The following is a 21,010-nucleotide window of genomic DNA, read 5'->3' on the forward strand; positions in this document are numbered from 1 at the left end:
GCACATGGGCTTTTGTGGCTGGCTCATTTCACTTAGCATAATGTTATCAAGGGACATCTGCATTGTAGCTGTCAGTACGCCATCCCTTTTTTACTGCTGAGTAATATTCCATTGTGTGGATAAAGCACATTTTGTTTATCTGTTCTTCAACTGATATACACATGGGTTGTGTCTACATTTGGCTATGATGAATAATGCTGCTTTAAACATTTGCATACAAGTTTTTGTGTGGACATATGTTTTCATTTCTCTTGGGTATATGTTTAGAAGTGGCACTCCATACTGCCTGCAGGATAAAGCACCTGCTTTTAAGATTGACGTCTGGCATTCCTTATAATCTAGACTTTGTAATATGGAACCTTAAATGTAACCTCCTGGAGGTCATACCTGGTCTTGGCATGATGCCAGGTGTTTCACAGGTGCTGAATAAATATTTACAGAATAAATGGTTATAAAGTATCTGAAGCTCCTTCTCCAAAATCATATGCCACTTTTATCTGCACACTGAAGTTCCTGTTATTCACTACTTTTTTATTTCTATCCTGACGATGACAACTCAGTGTCCTGATATTTTTATGCATTCTGCCTAGGATGGACTTTCCTCCTCCAGAAAGATTTCCCCATACGTCCTGAGGCTGAGTTAGTGTTTCTATCACTTGTGCTCCTGGGAGCATTTTGTAAAGAATTCTGTCCCCAAACTCATCGAATAAAGTCATCATTGATCTCTGTACATGACCATAGCCCCCTCTAGAATAAAATTTCCTTGAGAACAGTACCGGGACATGTTCAAATTTGCATTTCTGGGTCCTTACACAAGGCGTGGCACCTAGCTAGGTGGTCGATGAATATTTTTGCAAGAATGAACTATTGTGTCCCTGCTTACCCTAACACTCCTCTCACGCCTCTCCTTTTCACCATGCCCTGTTTCAGTTTTAAGGAAAGCTAAAATATTGACTTATTTTTCTTTTTAGTGCAACATTTTTCTTTATGTTTGTCACTGGAGTTTTGGTTATACCATCTGTTACAACGATAGAAAATATTGAGAAATCTGCAACTGAAGAAACAATCTCCCGAAGTCCCACCTGTTAGCTCCCTCGGTGTTGGTGCCCCAGGATTTTATACCGGCTTTTCACGACACGGTTGTGCTAAACGTTTTGCTTAGCTTTCTGTTCTTAAGCCACAGTTAACTTTTAGGACCATTCACGCAACGTGCAATTCGCATCAAGGTTGCCTCTGCCCTTACCGGAGGAGCAAATGTTTATCGTATTTAAAGAGCATGAGGCACTGCATAAAAGGAAGTATTATTATTTAGGCAGATGGATGGTCCCTTAGATAGAGAAACAAAAGCTGTTGGAACATAGTTTGAGCTTTCTTTTGCCTGTGGCCATATGATGTGTCTCTTAGAGAAGGAGTCTGCATTGCATTATTAAAACCAGTGGTCTGAAGGAGAAAGACTAATGTAAAACGTCCTGAAAAATATAAAGAGAAGTGACAGTAATCCCCGATGGGTCGCTTATGTCTTTAACTACCAGAATTAAACATTTATTTATCGTTTTTCCTGCAGTCATTTAAATAATTTCACAAGCTGGCTCACAGAATGTGGTTTTCAATAAGAAACTATACATTTAATTAAGCAGTGCCTCTTGTATACATTTACATTTTCAAAGACTTGCTATTCTTAACAAGGCTACTTTTAGGACACAAGAGGATGAATTCAAATATGACCAAATTTTATTTAGTTAAAAATTACCCACAGTCAAGTTGACAGAAGAGTGATGTAGGAAAAAATGAAAGAATCTGGGTGGAATTAATTACCCTTGAAGAGTGACAGTTGTCTCATTCCTAACAATATGTTTCGGGTAATGTCAGTTTCTTAGAAAGCTCAAATATAAAATTACAGTGCTACTATCAGCATTTTTATTTGAGTTTAAAACTGCAATGTTGAACTATTAACTATGCTTCTGATGTGAACTGATTTCTTAGTTAGCAATAATGTTCATATTCTGACTTATGAAGCATAGCTAAAGAGTTTAGCTAAGGTTGGAAGAGAAAACTATAAAGCAGTTAAAACTTGAGGAACACCTCTGCCTCTCTTCCCTTTGAGTAAGATCTTTCACTTTTGTAAAATGTATTTTTCTTCACCACCTTTTTATAATAACAAATGACATCTACTCATCTACTCTGCCTCATGGCTTAGCCACAGCCAGCACTGGCCCTGATGGGCAAACTCTTGGTCCCTGCCAGTGATGGAGACCAAGAGAAATAAGACAGTTGTTTCAAGTGCGATATCTAGAGGGTGCTGAATCTCATAGACACAGCTTCCCCAAGATTGGGCTTTCCAAAATAGAGGCAGCCACGTAATGAAACTAACACAGTGATTTGAAAAGGTATCACCTATTCTGTGTGACTATAGAGAGTGAAACCATGTGACTTGTCTTAGTCCATTTTCTGCTGCTATAACAGGATACTACAGACTGGTTAAATTACAAACAATAGAAATTTATTTAGCTTATGGTTCTGGAGGCTGAGCAGTCCAAGAGCATGGTGCAGTACCTGGCGCAGCTCATCCTGTGGTGGAAGAATGGAAGGCAAGTGCCCAAGACAGAGTGAAAATGTGGGCAGAACTTACCCTTTTTTCAGGAGCCCACTCCAGCGATAACTAACCCACTCTTACCATAATGACATTAATCCATTCATGCAGGCTCTGCCCCAATCACTTCTTAAAGGCCCCAACTCCTAATACCATTACCTTGGCAATTGAAGTTCAATGTGAGTTTCGGCAGAGATTTTCAAACCACAGCACTTGTGAAACGTCATAGAATGGTAGAGCAAGAGTAGTGGAAGGAACCTTGAAGGTCATCTAGTTATTAGACTAATGCCTCCCCTTCCTCCCCTTCCTTTATTGGAGCAACCTAAAACTGGTGCTTAGTGTTTAAATGACTGGCCACATAACCATTTAGTTGCATAATAAAAAGTAGTGCTGACATGCTTGAGCACATTGCACCATGTCAATGCTCACTATCATATGCTACTTTCATATGATAACTTTGCAACAGCACTTCCTATTGGAGTTTTCTTTCTGGGAAATGGTAGACCAGGAATCTCATCACATCCATCTCACTGCATCCCCACACCAACACGCTTTTTAATGCATTTACTAAACTTGGGTAAAGAAGAAATTAGTGCAATACATGCTCTAAGGTAATATATGTGCAAGGAGAGAGAGCAATCTCTCTTGTCCTCTTTGCTGATGTTGGGAATTAACCTTTTTGGTTTTACCAAATATAAGTCTACATTCCATTCAGGCACACCAGAGCTAGTTCCCTAATGTTACTATGAGTCAGCACATCTCAATGCCCTGTGGGATTCTCTTTCATTGACAACTGTATTTATACTGATGAATTTACCCCAATTCAAGCCTTGAGCACTGGTAATCTTATCATCCCATATGAAACCAATGAAGTGGAAAAGTTTCTGTTGGTGCCATATATGGCCCTAACAGCCAAAGTGACCATTGTATGTCACCCCGGTTGTGGGTCTGTCAGGCAGATGTCATCTGCCAACATCCTTAAGGAGTTACTGCTCTTTAAGCATGAGACCTTCTACATTGTCATTTCCATCATTGTTAGACAAGACATTTGTCTTATATTGAGTTATCTGGAAAGAGATGCACAGATTGAGGATAGATTTTGATACTTCTCCTGATCAGGGAAAAAGAGGTCTTTTTAGGGGACTATCCACTTTGGGGACATCTATATTGTGCAGCAGGGCAGAATCCACTTTGGTGTGCGGACTTTATGGTGGAAGGGGCCGAGGGTTGTCTAGCATCTCTCCATATCGGGGATCTCTGCTGGGGGCTTTCATCTCTGCCTCTCTCTCTCTTTCTCAACTTCATGAACATTCTGTTCCCAAACCGTGAGAGGTAATTCCAATCTATTTAAAACAGAAGTAATTTTGTGAAATAGAAATTTCAAAAAAAGAAAAGATTAACAAATTGTCAATGGACTTTTGACATACCACATTCATATGAGACGGGAAAATGAATAAATGAGGACATTGGATTTACCAGCTAACATTTGTTAAGCACGTACACCATGCGATGCATTACGCTTTATACATATTAGCTTATTTGGTATGTAAAGTGTAACTGAAAATGTGTTTATATAATATATGATTGTTTGATTCTTACGTGAAAATGTTTATTCATCAACTACATGTTGGTGGACACTGTCCATATTTAATGGGCTCGCAGAAAATGACAGCCTGAGAGTCTTAGTTGCACCATTGCCTTATTCAACGTAAGAATTATTGCTTATAACCTTTTCCTAATATCCAGCGAGAATCCAGATTTATGCTTTCTTTCATCTTGGTGTCTGCCTGTATTTTATTTATTAGGGGGCTTCCATGGGATATTACTTGGCACTTTTCAATTATTGTACTTAGCATTGGAAAAACATCCAGGAAGCACCAGACTCTAGAGGGTGACTAGTGCAGGCTCAGCTGGTGTCTCGGATTGAGTTGCTCAGAAGGAGAGGCTGGTGGCGGGTTCTCAGGAGATACACAAGACAGGAGGTGCGGAAGGCACGATGGGCGGAGGGGAGCTGAGGTCTCTGCCAGGACGCCCCTTCAGAGCTGTTCCCCATAGCACGAGCAGGCCAGGCCTTTGGAGCCACCTTTGCCCAGTTGTCCCCTGCAGGCCTCAGACAAGGCCATTCCCCGTGGCTCAGAATCACACCGGCTGTGAGGGTCAGCTGAGGACATTTCCAGCTGCGGGTGGTGGAACACGTTGGCCCCAGAGAGGGACTCCGGAGAGAGCTCCTGTTACCTACTGCAAGTGGCATCAGGGAAGAACGTGCCTCATTCTTGCTGTGGGGAGAGTCACCCGCCTTCACTCAGCCTCTTTCATTGCTCAGAGCTGTGCTACTGCTGGGCTGGGGGCCACTCCCTGCCCTGACATTTAGCGAGCAGGTTAAATCTTGCTATTTTAAAATGAGTCCAATTATCTTTGCAAATAGCATCCATTTCTTCCTGTCTTTCTTACCAAATCATGTCAGTTAACGTTGTGCAAACCGATGGGCACATGTATGTCCTCACACAGGCTTAGTAGCAATCCCACCACGCTACAGCAGCCTAGAACCCCTCTGTCCCCCACCGCTGGGAAAGACTAGGTCAGGATGGGAGGGCCAGTTTGAGGGTAGCTGCCTCTGGTCCCTGCCCGAGTGAGGGAGACTGTTTAGCCACATTTGGTTCTAAGGTGAGAAAGCATGAATCCTAGAAACCTTCATCAGAAAGCCTGCATCCTGGGTCTGCTGGCTCCTAGCCCTATGTCCCTGGTCAAATGACAATGCTCTAAATTTCCATATCGTCGTGACAACGCTCTGAATTTCCATGTCATCTTCTGCAAAGTGGGGCCTATACTTAGCTAGCAGAGCTGTTGTCCACAAGCGTCAATGAAATAATACCTTGAGTCACATAAAATTGCCTGGTACAGAATAGGTGCTTAATAAATGTTCCTCTCATCCCTGACCTGTGAAGTTCAGTCCAAGTATTTGGGGCTTCTTTTCTCTCTTGCAAATATGCGACTGGGCATACACCTGCTTTTGGGAAGTCATACATAAGCACAGACGAGGGAGAGTAGGTCTTTGAGGTATTTACAAATCTTTTGTTTAATTTTTGGATTCTAGAATTTGAGTTTCATTTGTGCACATTAAATGACACTCCAAATAAGTGCTAGTTACTGAGTTCAACATAGGCACTCAGTAAGTGAATTAAAAATCCAAATGTGGGCCAGGTACGGTGGCTCACGCCTGTAATCCTAGCACTCTGGGAGTCCGAGGCGGGAGGATCACTCAAGGTCAGGAATTTGAACCAGCCTGAGCAAGAGTGAGACCCCCATCTCTACTAAAAATAGAAAGAAATTAATTGGCCTACTAAATATATATAGAAAAAAATTAGCTGGGCATGGTGGCGCATGCCTATAGTCCCAGCTACTCAGGAGGCTGAGGCAGGAGGATCGCTCTAGCCCAGGAGTTTGAGGTTGCTGTGAGCTAGGCTGACACCACAGTACTCTAGCTCGGGCAACAGAGTGAGACTCTGTCTCAAAAAAAAAAAAAAAAATCCAAATATGTATGAACAGGTTTTCTGACATTTTATTTGTGAAAGTTAAAAGAGAAACAATTTAAATAAAAAGATCAGGGAAATAGTTTATAAAAGCATATTGTGTGCATCCACTAATATTTACTTGTGAATTCTGTATAGAAACATGGAATTATATAGCTGATGCAATGTTAAGAGAATGAAAGAGTGGCATATTTTACATATGTACATTTTAACACAGTGTAATTATACAGGTAAGGCATGTAGGCAGGTGAACCAGAAGGGAAAATGTGAAAATCAAAACAGAAACTGTAAGCTGGTGGAATTGAGTGATGCTTTTGTCAGAATTTTCTTTACTGTTTTTACCTGTTTTCAATAAAATCTGCATTGCTAGTTTGATGCCTGTTTTTTCTGACAACCATTTGTGGTTTTGTAGTTGCTTTACATATGATCTTCAATTTTAATTTTAAAAAACTGTGGCTGATTTCTTTTGGCAATGGCTCTTGATGTACCAACAATTTGATCCTAGCACCAGCATCTAATTATTTATTCATTTAGCATCTCTGCAGAGAGGCCCTGGAGGTTAGCTCTGTGCTCAAGCAATAGTGTGAGCAAATCGGGACCTTGTCCACAGGAGGCTTCTGTTCTAGTGGGGAAGACAGAGAGGAAGTGAATGCAATATATGTATGAATAATATGCAGTCCAATAGTGGTGAGTACCAGGGGGACAGAGGCTGAAGACTCATCTATTAAAAGTTAAGATCCAGGATAACTCAACATTTCGTGTGCAAATTACGAAATTAGGATGATGCCTCATTCTTCTGTTCCTGCCTCCTCCATCCATAGTATTTTGAGAAATTTTGAGTGCTTTCATTTTAGCTGAGCCTCCTGGTTATTTCTCAAGATAACCTTCTGAGGCCAGGCTGGTGGCAGAACAAACACAGAGAAAGAAGGTTGCATTTCATTGACCGATGGATTCCTGTGTTGTCTTTTGCAGTTTTCAGTGAAGACCTACACTCCAGCCTCTACTTTGTCAATGCATCTCTGCAAGAGGTAGTGTTTGCCAGCACCACGGGGACTCTGGTGCCCTGCCCCGCTGCAGGCATCCCTCCTGTGACTCTCAGATGGTACCTAGCCACGGGCGAGGAGATCTACGATGTCCCCGGGATCCGCCACGTCCACCCCAACGGCACTCTCCAAATTTTCCCCTTCCCTCCTTCAAGCTTCAGTACCTTAATCCATGATAATACTTATTATTGCACAGCTGAAAATCCTTCAGGGAAAATTAGAAGTCAGGATGTCCACATCAAGGCTGGTGAGTACGGCTCTTCGGGTTTGGCGCCCTGTCTGCCCGCTTGGGTGGGGGCGCAGGGCCAAGGATGAATGGCGCACCGCTGAGAACCAGTGGAAACCCGTCATTGGTTCGCCCTGACGCTGCTGATGACTTCTTTGAGATCTCAGAGTGTGCCTTATTTAGGTTTCAGAGTGCCTTTCCTTGTTGGAACTAAAACTTGACATAGCGATTATCAAGTTGGGAAGCTCTAAACTATATCCCAACCTTGTTATAGTTTGACTAATAAAAAATACCCTAACTCAAATTTCCAGTGTCTCGCACACCCAATGTATTTACTTCCACTTCTGTTTTCCTGCCTATCCATCCCCCCACCCATACTAGGGGAGAAAAAAAGAGAGAAACTGTTGAGCTAAAATAAAACCATAGCACCAATGTGTACTGTAATAGAAACAGAATCGATCTAATACCCTTGCTTTCCTTGTGAAGTAAGAAGGCTATTTTAACATTTCTGGCTATAGCACATGTTGCTGAAATGTTATCAATGCATAAATCCTGAATTGGATATGTTCCTTTTAACAACACTCTGTGTCTTTTTTTTAATCACCATTGCTATAAGTCAACCCAGGCATACTTAGCATGAGATACACAGACATCAAAGGCTATATATACAGGACGTATTGTCTGGTTCTATAGATTTAACAAAGCCCTGCAAAACAAACTCACAGCTAGACTCCTGTTAGTAAACAGCATTTTAATTTTTTTTTTTAATCCCAGATCTAAAATACTTGTTTAGACTGCCATAATATAATGGCAGGGCAAAGAGAGTGTGACTTTGATTGTTGTCTTATACACCAGGTAGCTGGGGCACTTTGCAGTAATTTCTGCAGTAAGTGAGTAGGTGCTAGTGGGAGACATCACAACGTGAGCAAAATACGAGATGTTTCTGAATTCCTGCATATGATCTCTTTGATGTAAGCAATCAAACATTAGACTATGACTCATGCCGCTAGCTAGTCATTTTCCCAACTATATTTTGATCTCCCTGACATGCTCATGAATTCTAAGATGTGCGCAAGAATTCGCTTAAGAAAGGGGAAGAAAAGATTGGCTTTAATCAAGATATATGAAAATTTGATATGGCAAATAATTACAATAAAGCGAATGAAATTTGTAGAGGGAGCTCTAAACCTGACAAACAGGGAGATGCAGTGAATGCTTTTTACTTGACAGATTGAACATTTTAATGATGTGTTATAAAGACATATTTATAATCTACAAAACACCACTTATAGAGAAACCTGAAATTTTCAGCAGCTATATCTGTACATATTAATCCATTATTTCTGCCTTGGGTTTCCTATTAGGGGAATTCAATGTTTACTCCCTTCTACCTGCGATTTTCTAGATTTGTCATGGAATTGGTTGTTTTTGCATGACACTGGAAGTTTTGCAAGGATGGGAATTGCCTCATCTTGGCTGGCATCTATGCTAATTTCCTCCTTCCACACAGTCCTGCTCTTGGCTGTTTATGTGCTCATATTCTTGACATCTGAACCCCCGTGGAACATGAGCCCAGCACACAGGCATCTGTTATGTCCGTTTGAACACATACGATAGGCAACCAGGTTGCCCAAATGAAATTTCTTTTCTTATTTAATTTTGCTTCCTATTATGAATACATTATGGTTACAATAATCTTTTAGATTGTGTATTGTATACTTGAAAATCTGGGCCTGGCACCGTGGCTCAAGCCCGTAATCCCAGCACTTTGGGAGGCCGAAGTGGGAGGATCGCTTGAGCCCGGGGGGGGGGGGGGGGGAGTTTTGGATCAGCCTGAGCAACACAGCAAAACCCCATCTCTACGAAAACAGAAAAATTAGCCCGGCATGGTGGCATGCACCTGTAGTCTCAGCTTCTCTGAAGGCTGAAGCAGGAGGATTGTTTAAGCTGAGGAGTTTGAGGTTGCTGTGAGCTAGGCTGATGCCATGGCACTCTAGCTTGGGTGACAGGGCGAGACCCTGTCAGAAAGGAAGAAAGAAAAAAGAAAAGAAAAGAAAAAGAAAGAAAATCTGGTTTCATCATGTTAATGCAGACACTAGTACACAACTGGATGGCCGTTCTGAAGGCCAGGTGAGGGGCGCACGTTGCCCTTTGACAGCTCACGTGTAGGTTTGTGTCCAGCGGACACTCACTCATAGGTTATCCTCTGTGTGTCAGGTCATCCTAAATGTCTAAATGTCCCTTTACATTGGTGTTGAGATTTACCTGGAATAATCCATTAGGTAAAATGGCTTCACAGTCTTGCCACTGGCATCACAAGGAAGTCTTGTTCTTCACAATTTTCAGCAGTTTTGACCCAGTTCTGGTGCCAGCAACTGAAAGAAGGTTCGCCCATCATGTCTCACTAATCAGCAGTCCTGGTTCTGACATAACACACTTTCTTGCCTTTTCTACTCTAAGGACTAGGAGCAGACGGGCCACTTGAAACCTCACCTGCTGTATGTCCTATGTGTATGTCCCACAGCGATTAGCTGTGTGATCTTGGGCAAGTCAAACATTCCTGGCGATTGTTTCCTCCTGAGTCAACTGTGCTCGCTCACATTTGACTGAGGCTTTTGCGTATGGCCAAGATGGAGTACAGGGGCCAAATTTGCCCTTTTATTGGAAACAACTGAGAAACAAACAAATAACAAAAAAAAAAAACCCCAAAACAGACAAAACATGTGAAGAGCCACGTTCCAGACTGGGCCCCGGGGCAGTGAAGGAAAGTGGCCCTGGAGGAACTGGAAATGACAAGGTGACCCCCACTGCCGCCCCCATTTACTGCCTGAAGTTTCTGGATAGAGAACACAGAAATCTGCACATGAATTTGTGTGGCATCTTTAGTCATAATTGCCATAAAAGGAAATGGAAGCAACAATCATGCCCTTCAGTATGTGAGTGGGTAATGACAAAGACGGTCCTTGACCAAACTGGGGCCAGGCTCCTCATGGCCCTCTCCCAGCCCCGAGTCATCCGTGGCTTTGCGTGACTGTCCACTGGTGCCTGGAACCAGCAGGAGTCTTGCTCAGTTGTCCTCCTGCCCTTCGTACTCGATCAACTTTGATATCTGATCAAGTTCCTCATCTCCCACTTGTTTTTTTCTTTTTTTGAGACAGAGTCTCACTCTGTTGCCCAGACTAGAGTGCCGTGGCATCAGCCTACCTCACAGCAACCTCAGACTCCTGGGCTCAAGTGATCCTCCTGCCTCAGCCTCCAGAGTAGCTGGGACTACAGGCATGCGCCACCATCCCCGGCTGATTTTTTTCTATATATATTTTTTCTATATATATTTTCTATATATTTTATGGTCATTTTTTTGGCCAATTAATTTCTTTCTAGTTTTAGTAGAGATGGAGTCTTGCTCTTGCTCAGGCTAGTTTCGAACTCCTGACCATGAGCGATCCGTTCTCAGCATCCCAGAGTGCTAGCATTACAGACGTGAGCCACCGCGCCCGGCCAAATAGATTGCGGCTGTTCCCCCACCTTTGATGTGTGATTTTTTTGTCTTGCCTTTAAGTATTAGGCCAGTTTAGCAGGAGACCCTCCCCCCCCCAACCCTTGTTGTCTCTTCTTACAGTTTTCCATCCCCAGTCCGCTCAGTCTGCTCACTGGAGATAGATCCCCACGGATCCTCCTTGTATATGGAGTTGATTATTCTCCCCTTGTCACAATAGCCATGACTCCCACTGCAATAGTCTTGAATAAAGTCTTCCTTGCCTTTTTTCAAAATAGTGTTAGAATAATTTTTCTTTAAAAAAATATAATACCACTGTACAGTGGAGTATTGCTAGCAATAGAAAGAAATGAGCTATCAAGTTATGAAAAGATGTGGATGAAACATAAATGCATATTACAAAATTTAAAAAAAAAAGGAAAAACCTTCATACTGTGTGGTTCCCACCTGTATGTCGTTCTGAAAGAGGCGCATTATAGATGCAATATGGAGATCAGTGGTTGTCAGGGGCCGGTGGGGAGGGAGGGGTGACTCAGTGGAGCTCAGGGGATTTTAGAGCAGTGAACCTGTCCTGTGTGATATTATAACGGTGGGTCCATGACATTAGGCATAGAACTGTGCAACACAGAGTGGAAATTAATGCACACTGCGGGCTTGAGTTAACACTAATGTATAAATATCACTTCAGTTCATTAATTGTAACAAATGCATCACCCTAATGCAAAGTGCTAATAATGAGAGAAATTAGAGAAGGGTGAGGAGAGTGAGTGTATGAGACCTTTCTGTGAAATTTTTATTTAAACCTAAAACTGCTCTAAAAAATCCAAAAATTTGAAAAAAGACTTCAAGTGACTTTATGTACAAATTAGGCAAGGGAAAGGGTAATGTGACCAAAAATAAAAATTAAAGAAATGCTGACCAGAATTTTTCCAAATTTGATAAAAACTGTAAACCCATAGATCCAAGGAGTTCAACAAACCCCAGGCTCAAGACATGTGAAGAATAATACACCAAGGAACATTGTAAAAAAGTTGCTCAGAATCAGGGATCAAGAGAAAATGTTAAAAATAGCCACAGAAGAAAGGCATACTATACACAAAGGAACAAAGATAAGGATGACAGCAGATTTCTTATCAAAATCAATTTGGAAAAACAGTGAAGCAACATCTTTAAAGTATGCTATTAATCTGTAAATCTAGAATTCTATACCCAGAGGAAATATATTTTTATTTATTTGTTTATTGCTCAGAAAATCCTTTATTTTTTATTTTTTAAATTAAGGAATATCATGGGGATACAAACATTTTGGTTACATGTAGTGCATTTGCCTCACCCAAGCCAGGACTACAGGTGTGCCCTTCCCCCTCACAGTGTGCTCTGTAGTTGTGAATTTACCCACCCCCACCACCCACCTGACTGGCACCCAATGAATATTACTTCCAGGAGAGCACCTTAGTGTTGATCAGTTAGTACCAATTTCATTGCGAGTACATGTGGTGCTTGTTTTTCCATTCTTGTGATACCTCACTTTGAAGGATGGGCTCAAGCTCTATGCAGGGAAATATAAGAGGTGCTAGTTCACCATTGTTTTTTGTAGTTGAGTAGTATTTCATGGTACACATATACCACATTTTATTAATCCACTCATGTACTGATGGGCTCATGCAGTTGGTTTGTTTCCACATCTTTGCAGTTGTGAATTGTGTTGCCATAAACATTCAAGTGCAGATGTCTTTATTATAGAATGTCTTTTTTTTTCCCCCTTTGGGTAGATGCCTATTAGTGGGATTGCTGAATCAAGTGGTATTTCCATTTTTAGCTCTTTGAGATATGTCCAAATTACTTTCCACAGGGTTCATACTAATTTGCAGCCCACCAGCAGTGTAAGAGTGTTCCTATCTGTCCACATCCATTCAAGGATTTGTCATTTTGGGACTTTTTGATACAGGCCATTCTCACTGGAGTTAGGTAATAGCTCATTGTGGTTTTGATATGCATTTCCCTAATGATTAGAGATGTTGAGCACTTTTTTATATTTTTTGTGGCCATTATTCTGTCTTCCTTTGAAAGTTTCTATTCATGTCCCTTGCCCATTTATTGATGGGGTTGTTTGATTTTTTTCTTGTTAATTTTCTTAAGTTCTGTATAGACTCTTATTATCAGCCCTTTATCAGATGTGTAGCATTTAGATATTTTCTCCCATTCTGTAGGTTGTCTATTCACTCTAATGATAGTTTCCTTGACTGTCCAGAAGATTTTTAATTTTATCAGGTCACATTTATGTGTTTTTGTTGCTGCTGTGATTGCTTTGGGGGTCTTCTTCATAAATTATTTGCCTAAGCCAATGTCTGTAAGAGTTTCCTAACATTTTCTTCTACAGTTCTTAGTGTTTCACACCTTAGGGTTAAGTCTGTTATCCACCATGAGGTGATTTTTGTGAGAGGTGAGAGGTGGGGATCCAGTTTCTATCTTCTGCATGTGGTTATCCAGTTTTCCCAGTACCATTTATTGAATAGGGATTCTTTCCTGCAATGAATATTTTTGTCTGCTTTGTCAAAGATTAGATGACAATATGAGGATGATTTTATATCTGGGTTCTCAGTTGTGTTCCAAAGGTCTATATCTCTGTTCTTACTCCAGTACTATGCTGTTTTGATTACTGTAGCCTTGTTGTAAAGCTTGAAGTCTGGTAGACCGATGCTTCCCAATGTGTTCTTTTTGCTTAGATTGCTTTGGCTATATGAGGTCTTCTCTGGTTCTCTATAAAGTATAGACTTATTTATTATAGCTCTGTAAAGAATGATGATGGTATAATGGTGAAATAAAGGCTTTCTCAGACACATAAAAGCAGAAAATTCATTACCAGTTGAACCTCACTATTAGAAGTTTTAAAGTCCTACAAGCAGAAGAAAAATTCCACCTAATTTGATCTTGGATCTACTCAAAGAAAAAAGAGCAATGAAAATGGTAATAACATGGGTTTATAAATCACATTTTTTAAAAAATTAAATATTTTAAAAGATAATTTATTTAAACAAAAATAATGGCAATGTTTTGTGAAGTTTGTAACATAGGTAGAAGTAAAATGTATGACAACAATAGCATTAAAGCTTAGAATAAAGATATGGGAATATAATATGCTCAGGTTCTTTTGCTATATGTGAAATTGCATAATATCACCTAAATATAAATAGTGGTAAGTTACAAGATGTATACTATAAAACTTAAAGCAAGCATTAAAATAACAAAACAAAGAGTTCTAGCTAATAAGCCCACAAATGAAAAAAAAAAAAAAAGAATCATCAAATCATCAAAAAAATATCCAACCCAAAACAAAGAAGAAAAGAATAGGAAGAAAGAAACAAAGAACAGATGGCAAAAATAGAAATCAACTTGTAAGATGACAGACCATATCAACATCTAAACTAAATGTAAATGCTCCAATAATCTGAATTACAAGGCAGAGATTACCAGATTGGATTCACCACTGCTTAAAAGAGATACCCTTTAAATACAAATACACAAATAGGTGAAAGGTAAAAGGATGGGAAAAGATATACTAAATTCATCAAAAAAATCTAATTAAAATAAAGCATTGAAAGAAAGCTTCTAGTGATGTCACCTCCAAGGATGAGGAGTTGACATCACTATATATTCTATCGATATTCAAATGATAATAAGGCACTATGGAGAACAAGTATATACCAATAAATTCAACAACTTAGATAAAATGAAAAATTCCTTGAAAGATACAGAATATCACAACTCACTCAAGATGAAATAGATAAAGTGATTAACCTTATATCTGTCAGAGAATTTGAATTTGTAGGTAAAAATTTCCTACAATGAAACTTTAGGCTCAAATGGCTTCATTATTGAATTCTACTAAACATTTATGGAGGAAATAAAAATTTTCAACAAATTCTGCCAGAAAATTGAGGAATCATTTTATGAGGTCAGCATTACCTTGATACTAAAACAAGACAAAGACATTATAAGAAAATTACAGACATATAAGTGTATGATTACAGATGTAAAAATTCTAAAAATTTTAGCAAATTGAGTCCAATAATACATAAAAAGAATAATACAGTGCAACTACATAGGCCAATCTCCAGAATGCAAGATGGGTTTCACATTTGAAATTAATCGATGTAATTCACCATATTAACATATTAAAAGTAGAAACCATGTGATCATTTCAACAGAGGCAGGAAAGCATTGATGAAATCCAACAACCATTTATGATAAAAAAAAAACAACTCTGAAAAAACTGGCATTAGAAGGGAATTTTCTCAATCTGATAAAAAGCAACTACATAAATCCTACAATAGCTAACATCATACTTAATGGTGAAAGAGTAAATGCTTTGCCTCCAAAATGAAGAATGATACCACAGCATGTGCCCTCACTGTTTGTATTCCATATTTTACTGGAGGTTTTAGTCAGTGCAGTATAACAAGGAAAAAAATTAAAAGATGTCCTGATTGCAAAGGAAGAATTCACCTGTCTTTGTTGGTAGGTGACAATTCCATGTAGATGATAGATGTAGAAAATCTGATAGAATCTACAAAAAAGCCACTGTAACTTAAGTGAGTTTATCAAGATTGAGGTATACAAAATCAACACACACACACACACACACACACACACACACACACACACACACATATGCAAATTATAGGTAGAAACTTTTAAATATATAATTTATAATAGAAAAAATAGAATAAAATTATATAAAATATAATAAAATATTATAAATAAATAATAGAATAGAATAGAATATCTAGGAATAAGTCTGACCCAGAAATGTGAAAAACCTGTACACCAAAAATTATAAAACATTGCTGAGAGAAATTAAAGAAGATGGAAATCATAGGAGAAATATAGCTTTTTTTTCATGGTTTGGAGGATTCAGTGTTGTTGAGATGTTGATTCTTCCCCAAATGATCTATAGGTTCAATACAACCCCTATGAAAATCCAAGCAGGCTTTTTATACAAATAGAAATTAATAAGTTGGTTCTAAAACTTATATGGAAATAAAAAAGACCTAGAATAGCCAAAATAATGTTGAAAAGTGAACAATCATTCATAGTGGCTAATACTCTCTGATTTTAAAAATGATTATAAAGAACTTATAATACATAAGTAATATTATAGAATATAATTCAGAAATAGATCCACATATATAGAGACAAATATTATTAAACATTGACAAAGGTGCACAGGCAATTCAGTGAAAAAAAACATAGTCATTTCAACAAATGATGCTGGAAAAATTGTATATCCACATGTAAAAAATTGAGCTTCAATCCATACCTTGCATCATATATAAAAATTAACTCAAACTGGATCACATATCTAAATATAAACTCAAAACTATAAAACTTTTTAAAGAAAATGGGAGGAAACTTTTGTAATATTAGGTTATGTAAAGATTACTTAGATATCGAAATCATAGTTCATAAAAACAAATTGGGTTCTATTAAAATGTAAAACTTATTTTCTAAAGACATTGCTAGAAGAATAAAAAGATAAGCCGTAGCCCGGGAAGAAAGGCTTCTAAAACACACATCTGATGAAGGACTACTATCTAGAAATGTAATTAAATCTAAAAACTCAATAATAAGAAAACAAGCAATCCTATTTTTAAAGATGGCTGAGAATTTTGAAGAGACACTTTACCAAAGATAATATATAATGGCTAGTAAGCACATGAATTGATGGTTAACATAATTAATCTTTAATTAAATGAAAATTAAAACCACAATGAGATAGATACCTGGACACATATAAAATTTAAAAGACTGACCAGATCAAGTGTCGGTGAGGATGTGGAGCAGCTAGGACTCCCATACGCTGCTTGTGGGAATGTAAAATGGTGCTACCTCTTTGGAAAACAGTTTGGCGATTTCTTTAAAAGATAAACATAACAGCTACCATATATTCCGGCCATTCTACTCTTAGTTGGTTACCCAAAGCATATGTTCACACAAAGGCTTTTGCAGGAATGTTCTTAGCATCTTTATTTGTGATAGCCAAAACTGGGTCAAAGCCCGTCAACAGGTGAACGAGTAAACAAATTGTGGTCCATCCATACAACTGAACACCACTCGACAATGTAACGAAATGGACTGCCGTAGAGCTCAATAACAGGGAGGAGTCTCAGAATAATTATACTGAGTGAAAGAAGCCAGGTGATAAAGTATGTGCTATAGGATTCCGTTTACAGTATGCAAAGCTGTGAACGTGCCAGTTAATCTGCACTGACGGAGAGCACATCAGTTAGTGGCTGCCTGAGAAGACGGCGCATGCAAGGATTGGGTAGAAGGGGGCAAAGGGGAGCATGTAATCTTCCTGGGCGGCAGATCTGTTCATCATCTTGATGGTTCGTTGTCTTAGTTGTGGCGGTGTCTTCATGGGTGTGTACTTATGTCAAAACTAACCGATAAACATGCACAGTTATATCTCGATAACATTGTTTTAAGGAAAAGCAAATAATAACACGTGGCCGGCCTATTTGCTTAAGAGACTTGTCTTGATGTTCACATGATACACGTAGCTAATAATAACTACAGGTTTGGTGGGTGTCTCTGTGCCCCCCCAACCCAGCCCACAATAACCCCCTTGCCTTCCTCTTGCATTCATGTCACATAAAACAGCCCTGGCCCCTTGGCCACAGGCGACTGGACTGGGGAAGATAAGTGGACCAAGCTGGACCATCAGTTCCTCTGCCCTCTGAACTGAGAATTGATATCTCATGACAGACAGAGGGTTGATCTGTCCTCAGGATGCTTGGGAATGTGGGCCAGGCACCTTCTATTTTCTGCGTGAGCCTAAAAAAGGAGAGGAAGCCCGTCTATGGGAAAAGAGAAAGATGAAGCCAGAATCAGAGAGAGAGAAGGAGGGAGGCTGTGGCCCCTTCCCAGGGCCCACTTGCCTATTCCCAGTATCTTTAAAGGGTGTCCCCCTATTCCAGCTTAGGGTCTCTCGTGTAGGCCTCTCTTACCAGCCATCAGAACAACTCCAGTGAATAAAGTGAGTGTGTGCTAGAAATTGTGCCATGCACTTTAAAGACATCTTTCATTTTAACCTGTACAATCATGCAAGGGAGATACTGTTTCTATTTTCAGATGAAGGAAATAGAGGCTGCTGGCTGCTTGTGGGCAGGCATTGTGGTTGAGGGATCAGTGTAGGTAAAAGGCAGTGGGCCAAGGTTTCATTCATTGTGAGCCTCCTGCCTGCCTCCAACCCAGACACCAAGAGTGTCCCCGGGATGGAGGTCACGGTCCCTTAGGGGTTGCCTGTCCATTGTGGGTGGGGACAGTGGGCAGGTGGGAAGTGGAGATTGTGGTTCCCATCCCCAGCCAGGGGTGGCTTATCAGCCCAGTGCATGGCAGCTGGCAGGAGGGGACCCCACAGCTGGAGGGCTGCGTGTGTCTGCTGGTGAGGGGGGGCTCTGGGTGCTGGCGAGGGTCTGCACGTGCCCGGAGATTATCACCGCCCAAGGAAGTATGTCATTAAATAGTGAATGAAAAGACAACATGACAGGTTGGCAGAGAGACCACAGAAGAAAAAAAAAAAATGTTTCATACTTCACTATGTTTAAAGGCACTTTCTTCCTCCTTGTAGATAAGGACCCTGGATTTTCATTTTCTTGTTGACCCCACGAAATGTGTAGTTGGCTCTGATTTTGGTTAAATTAATTTTCATAGTAAATCATGAAATTGAGACTATTCCTTGTTTCCTGATATTTGTGTTTTAAAAGGTTTTTATATTTTAAAGAATTAAGGCTAATAGAGAGGGATGAATGAATACAGCCATCCCTCAGAGAAATTGCAGTAGTCTAAATCCTTTGTCATCATTTCAACAACATAAGACTTTAAAGTCAAAATTACACTGTGATCTATGGGCTACAGAATGGATGTTGTGTTATCAGTCATGAAAACAATATTCATCTCCTTGTACATCTCCATCAGAGCTCTTGGATGACCAGATGCATTGTCAATGAGAGTAGTATTTTGAAAAAAACCCACTTTTTTTCTGAGCGGTGGGTCTCAACAGTGGGCTTAAAATGTTCAGTAAATCATGCTGTAAACAGAAGCGCTTTGTTGTTCCATTTCTAGAGTGCAGACAGAGTAGATTTAGCATAATTCTTATGGGCCCCAGGATTTTTTAAATGGTCAATGAGCATTGGCTTCAGCTTTAAGTTACCAGCTACATTAGTCCCTAACAAGAGAGTCAGTTTTTTGAATCTTTGAACCCAGACATTGACTTCTTCTTTCTACCTATGCAAGTCATAAATGACAGCTTCTATCAATCGAAGACTGTCTACATCAAAATCTGTTGTTTACTGTCGCCACCTTTGTCAATTATTTTAGCTAATTCATTTAGATAACTTGAGCTGCTTCTACATCAGTACTTGCTGCTTCCCTTGCACTGTTATGTTATGGGGGTACCTTATTTCCTTAAATCTCATGAACCTTCCTCTGCTAGCTTCCACCTTTTCTTCTGTAACTTTCTTACCTCTCTTGGCCTTCATAGAATTAAAGAGAGGTAGAGACTTACTGTGCATTAGGCTTTGGCTTAAGTGTTGTGGCTGGTTTGGTCTTTTATCCAGACAACTAAAACTTTCTCCCTATCAGCAATAAGGCTGTTTCACTTTCTTGTCATTCATGAGTTCACTGGAGTAGCATTTTTCATTCCCTTTAAGAATTTTTTTCTTTGAATTCACAACTTGGCTAACTGTTTGTGCAAGAGGCCTAGCTTTCAGCCTACCTCAGATTCTGATATGTCTTCCTAACTAAGCTTAATTATTTCTAGCTTTTGATTTAAAGTGAGAGGCATGTAACTCTTCCTTTTACTTGAACACTTACAGGTCCATTGTAGACTTATCAATTGGCCTAATTTCAATGTTCTTGTTTCTCAGGGAATAAGGAGGCTTGAGGAGAAGGAGAGATATGGGGGAATGGCCAATTGGTAGGGTAGTCAGAGTGCATAAAACATTTATCAGTTAAGTTTGCTGTCTTATATGGACATGGTTCCTGGAACCTCAAAATAATTACAATTATTTAATTGTAAGTAAATTAATTACAATAGTAACATCAAAGATCACTGATCACATATCACCATAAAAGATAAAACAAAAACGATGAAAAATTTGAAATAGTGTGAGAATTACCAAAATATGTCACAGAGACGTGAAATGAGCACATGATGTTGGAAAAATAACACCAGTAGACTTGGTTGACACAGGGTTGCTACAAATCTTCAATTTGTAAAAAACACAATATCTGTGAAGCACAATAAATTGAACAGAAATAAAATGATGTATGCCTGTGCTCTTAATAAACATCAACTATGTGATCCTTGTTTAATAAATAGGCATTTTCTTCTTTTTTGTCATCAAAGTTAAGTTGGTATCAGTTTTAAATAACTTGTTATAACTATAGAATGTTTTTATAAGCCTTTTGGTAACTACAAAGAAAAAATCTTATAAACGATAACACTAAAAATAAAAAAGGATTGAATTAAAGTATACTACCAGAGAAAATCACTTAATCACAAAGAAGACAGTAAGAAAGAAAGGAAGAGAGAAGTTACAAAACAAATAGAATGCGAGTAACAAAATGGCAATAGTTAAGTCCTTACCTATCAATAACAACATTAAATTTAAATGTATTAAATTCTCCAATAAAAAGAAATAGAGTGGCTGAATGGATAAGAATGCAAGACCCAACTATATGTTGCCTATAAGAAACCCAATCCACCTATACAGACACACATAGACTGAAAGTGAAGAGATGAAAAAAGGTATTCCATCCAAACAGAAACCAAAAAAGAACAGGATTATCTATACATATGTCAAATAAAATAGACTTTAAGACAAAAACTGTAAAAATATGCAAAGAAGATCATTATATAATGATAAACGGGTCAATTTAGCAAGAGGATATAAAAATAGTAAAACATACACACCCAACATGGGTGTACCCACATATATAAAGCAACTATTTATAGATCTAAAGGGAGAGATAGACTGTAATACAATAATAGTAGGAGACTTTAATACTCTGCTTTCAGCAATGGACAGATCATCCAGGCAGAAAATATATATAAAGAAA

General features: G+C 39.2%; 1 protein-coding gene across 1 annotated transcript in view; it reads left to right on the plus strand.

Annotated features, from left to right (window-relative positions):
• DSCAM (DS cell adhesion molecule) overlaps positions 1 to 21,010 on the plus strand; it is a 682,487-nt gene that overhangs the window by 111,339 nt on the left and 550,138 nt on the right. Inside the window, exon 2 of the mRNA XM_076000082.1 lies at positions 7,093 to 7,410. Coding sequence (XP_075856197.1) covers positions 7,093 to 7,410 — 318 coding nt within the window. The remainder of the gene's footprint in view (positions 1 to 7,092; positions 7,411 to 21,010) is intronic.

The sequence above is a fragment of the Microcebus murinus genome, chromosome 1, assembly GCF_040939455.1.
Source record: "Microcebus murinus isolate Inina chromosome 1, M.murinus_Inina_mat1.0, whole genome shotgun sequence".
Lineage (NCBI taxonomy): Eukaryota > Metazoa > Chordata > Mammalia > Primates > Cheirogaleidae > Microcebus > Microcebus murinus.